The 4,559-nt window shown below is 45.0% G+C and overlaps 1 protein-coding gene across 3 annotated transcripts; it reads right to left on the bottom strand.

The window, feature by feature from the left end:
- Nucleotides 1–321: 321 nt before the first annotated feature.
- Nucleotides 322–4,465, bottom strand: LOC108528927 (endogenous retrovirus group PABLB member 1 Env polyprotein-like). 3 transcript variants are annotated; one of them, XM_017870944.1, is made up of 3 exons: nt 4,370–4,465; nt 3,278–3,371; nt 322–2,045 (listed from the first exon to the last, which is right to left on the bottom strand). In XM_017870944.1, exons 2-3 carry the CDS (start codon nt 3,290–3,292, stop codon nt 867–869), a joined length of 1,194 nt encoding a protein of 397 aa, XP_017726433.1. In that variant the 5' UTR covers nt 3,293–3,371; nt 4,370–4,465; the 3' UTR covers nt 322–866. The 3 variants fall into 3 exon arrangements, with proteins under 3 accessions (XP_017726433.1, XP_017726434.1, XP_017726432.1); XM_017870945.1 differs by having other exon boundaries at nt 3,278–3,368; XM_017870943.1 differs by lacking the exon at nt 4,370–4,465 and adding an exon at nt 3,712–3,818.
- Between the last annotated feature and the right edge of the window lie 94 nt (nt 4,466–4,559).

The following is a 4,559-nucleotide window of genomic DNA, read 5'->3' as shown; positions in this document are numbered from 1 at the left end:
CTAAATTACTGCGCCATGTAGGGTTCTCTTCCCTTTAAATATTTGGAAGTATTACAATAAGAACTTCTGACAGGTTTGGAGAATTTGGGGGTATTCTGTGCCGCAAACATGCAAGGGGAAAAGAAAAGACACTCACACAATACCTTTAAGGGTAAACAACTTTTATCCCATGTAAATGGCAATACAGATACAATAAGCAAATGATATAACAAGCAAATTGCAATGGGAAGGGGAGAAGAGAAAAAAATATATATACACACACATATATATATACACATATACATACATATGTGTGTGTGTATATATACTGTAATATATATATGTATACACATACACACATACACACACACACACACACACACACACACACACACACACACATATATTTACACTCACTAGACTATGGAGGAAGCATCACCAGACCGGGAAGCAACAGCCTGGGCTTCAGAGTCAGCCACCTGTCCGTGCACAGACTAGGAGTGGTCTCGTGGAGCTTCAGTACGGTCTGGGACCCTAGCTCTTTTGGTAACAGGTTGTTTGGCATGAGGCCCAGTCACGAGGGCCCTTTGTGACTGGGCTCAAGGAACACAAAAAGTCAACTCGTTTTTGTGATTGTTGTTTTTCGATAACTAACATACAGGAATAGATTGAAATAGAGATTTCCCGGAAACAGCACTGGATGAATGCCTCAAGGTGCTCACACAACCTGTTCTGGGACTTGGTGACCATTGTTTGTGTCCACGTTCAAATGAGTTCAAATTTAATATTTAACTTTTCCTCCATATTCGGCCTCAATTTGATACTCAATTTTAGGAAAATACCCTTGCAGATGAATGGGAAATACATAATTGGTAGAGGTTACAGAATCAGGGTAAGCTGAGGAGAATCAGAAGCATAAGTAACAAGGACCACACCCACCATGGCCAAAGCCAATGCCAGTTGGAAAGCCAGTCCACAATAGGGTCCTGACAGCTAGATTCTAGGCGTTGTACCCGCGGCCATAAACCTTTCACAAGAAGGGTGACATGGTGGGAATTGTCTGGGATAGATACACAGCACTTAGTGTGTACTAAGGCACAAACTCCTCCTTGGGCTGCAGTGAGCATGTCAGGTGCCATACGGTTCTGCAGGACAACTGTGCGCAGTTGAGCAAGTTCATCTAATAATAACATAAGCCCAGAACTGTTATCATTAAGAGCCTTTTCTATGTGCAAGCTTAAGACTTTGGTTTGCTGCTGGGGCAAGATAGTGCCTGCAGGAGGACAGAGTATTGTGACAGGATACCACCACCATGGGGTTCGACGCAGTTGCAACCAGCGATATTTATAAGCTTCTAAATTACTAGGGAGAGAAATGTCATCATGGACGGTAAATGGAATTAATGGCCACCCCCAAGTGCATCTTCCTGTCCAGTGTGGGGGTAGATATCGCCACCCTGAGAACCCACACACCCATAGGGCCCCCCAGGGGATGATAAGGACCCGGCTGTAATTATATTGTGGTAATAGTATTTCATTAAAGTGGGAAAGGGTTTGTGTTTCATTGAGGGCAGTGTTGTTGATTTGGAGAATGTGTTTACAATTATCTAATGGGAGAAATCCTAAGGTGGCATTAAGGGAGCCATTTAATGCCTCTAGGCAAAGGGGAGCCTTATAAAATCCAGCAACTAGCAAAGCTGGTTCCCAATATATACCATTCCATGCATATCGAGCGGGAAACAAAGACTTTTGGTGCAAGGTAAGGGTGGAGTTTGCCCTGTGTCGGGCTTGGGCAAAGAGTGCCCGTTTAGTGTGAGTGAGAGAGGTCCATGTTGGATTGCAGGTGTTATTGTTGTGACCCCATTGGTAGTGGCAGAGCCACTCTGTAGCATCAGCGGGAATGATTTTCCATGGTAGTCCCCTTCCGGCAGCCTCTGTCAATTCAGTGCAAAGCCAGCACTGACTGCGGTTCACTTCCCCTGCAGATGTGGCCATCCAATTGATAAATTTGTTTTCTGCCTCAGAAAGGAGAATGCAGGTGCTGGCCATCAACAGCACAGTTACTCTCTGTAGTAACAAAAGTGAAGAGGGACATGATATTGTTTTTCATGTTTAGGGCATTGTACTATGCCTTCATTTTCTGCTCCCATAGCTACAAGGTCACCAGCCTTAGCAGTGGGATCTGATAGACGCTGTACCCACATTTTGGCTCCAGGGTTTAAGCTACCTGTACCAATGAATCCGCATCCCCCAGTTCTGTGTGCAGCCTTTGTTGGGGCAGAGATTTCCTCAGGGGTTATTGCTGACAAGATACCACTAACAATGGAGCAACCCGAATCTGCGGTTTTATAGCAAAAAAATCTAGAGGGATATTACATAAAATGACCTTTAAATTTCCCCGGTAATCACTCAATTATGCCCCCATGTACTGTAATACCCCACATTGCAAGATGTAATCCACCCATAATGTTTGCACCATATTATAACTCCTAGGCTGGTGGCTACCACGTATGTACTTTGGGCAGGAATTATCCCAGGCTTTAAACTACATAAGTCCAAACCGGCGGCTTCTATTGTGTTTCTCCAAGATAATATAGCCTCTGGGTGGATTTTCCAGCATTTTAGTGAGACAGGTTGGACTACACCTGCACAATTAGCAATTTGTAGGTGTGTAGTAAGCATTCGGCTTAACGGGGTCTCAGATGTTGTTAATGGCTGATTATTTAAAACATGTAGTGCATCAAATAGGTGATCCTTCCATTTTTCTAACTTACCTTGCCCTAACACGTTTAGCTGTTTATTCAATAACCCATTCTTTCTTTCAATTAAGCCAGCCACCTGTGGGTGGTAAGGGATAGGGAAAATTCATTCAGTGCCACGTTGGGTGGCAAAGGCTTGTACAGCCTTTCCATTAAAATGAGAACGGTTGTCTGTCTGAATTTGTATGGGAACACCATAATATAAAATAAAAATATTTAAAGTTTTCATGGTATTGGTTTGATTAGCATTGCCGTAGGCACATGCTACTAGAAGTCCTGAATACGCACGTGTCCTCGGCAGCGCATAGGTACTGACATTATTTGGAGTGTGGCAATGGACCAATGTAATCCATTTGCCAAATTTGTCCGGGCATTTTCCCCCTATGAATGTGCCCCATAACCCTTTGAGGAACTGGCTTGGTTTTTAACTGCTGGCATGCAGTGCATTGGGATAAAATTGTGCAAACCACATCCTAGGGCAACGATATCCCTCTTTGCTCTCCTCAAGCCATGGTTCCCTGGACGCATAGATGCCCGCACCTGTGATGCACACATCGCGTGAGTGCAGTCCCGTCCGCTTCTCCCAGGTCCGAGTCTGCAGTAATGTGGAAATTTGAGCTTGTTGATCTGCCTGCTGATTAAATAGTTTGTCAAGAGAAAGCAGAGACGCGTGAGCATTTCCATGAACACGGAAAACAGTGACAGTGGTAGTGTGCGCCAGAATCCAGATATCTTCCCAGTATTGTTTTCCCCAAACCTCTTTATTCCCGAGTGACCATTTGTTTCGTTGCCATTGGGTCATTCAAGCAGTGAAACCATTTGCTACTGACCAAGAGTAGGCATACAGGTGACAAATCCCCCTGGCCTCCTCCTGAATAGCTGGGAGGATGGCTACTAGTTCAGCCAACTGGCTGCTCCCACCCCTTCCTTCATCAGAAATGCTTATGTTTTTAACAGGATTGTAAGCCACCAACCTTCCAGCATCGGGTCCCACCAATGTACTTGGCAGATCCATCAGTAAACCAACCGTGTTTCCGACCCTCTGGGCCTAGTTCTTTAAAGGATTTGCCTCATTGGACAGTGGAGGTTTCCTTCCCCATCTGCAGGATTTGTTCGGTGGTTTCCTGAGTTAGCAAGTTTTGTACATCCTCAGGTAAAAGTGATACCCACTTTGGTCCCAGCTTACCGCTATCTTGTCTGTAACTTTTCTGTTTTATGATGCTACTTTCTCCGGCGTGCCCTATTCGATAGGTTTTAGGGGAGCTTATGATGCAAGTCATAATAGGAAACTCAGGCCTCATAGAAACATCATGGTTGAAGCAGAGGTGCTCTGTTTTCAGCGAGGCCCAATAGTAAGCTAACAGTTGCTTTTCGAAAGGGGTGTAAGTTTTGCCGGCCTCTGGCAGCTTCTGGGTCCAAAACCCCAAAGGTACCCTCTTCCCATCCTGTTCGTGACGCCAAAAAATGGTCTGTGCAGGAAATGTGCAAGGGGAAAAGACACCCGCACAATACTTTTAAGGGTGAACAACCTTTATCCCATGTAAATGGCAATACAGATATAATAAGCAAATTGCAATGCCAAGGGGAGAAGGGAAAATATATATATATATATATATATATATTTATACTCACCAGACTATGGAGGAAGCATCACCAGACCGGGAAGCAACAGCCTGGGCTCCAGAGTCAGCTGCCTGTCCGTGCACAGACTAGGAGCCGTCTCGTGGAGCTTCAGCACGGTCTGGGACCCTAGCTCTTTTGGTAACAGGTTGTTTGGCATGAGGCCCAGTCACGAGGGCCCTTCATAACGGCTCAAGGAACA

This window comes from Rhinopithecus bieti, unplaced genomic scaffold (assembly GCF_001698545.2).
Source record: "Rhinopithecus bieti isolate Rb0 unplaced genomic scaffold, ASM169854v2 scaffold_6440, whole genome shotgun sequence".
In the NCBI taxonomy this organism is placed as follows: Eukaryota; Metazoa; Chordata; class Mammalia; order Primates; family Cercopithecidae; genus Rhinopithecus; species Rhinopithecus bieti.
The sequence above is the reverse complement of the archived record's forward strand: the minus strand, read 5'-3'. Positions and strand labels throughout refer to the sequence as shown.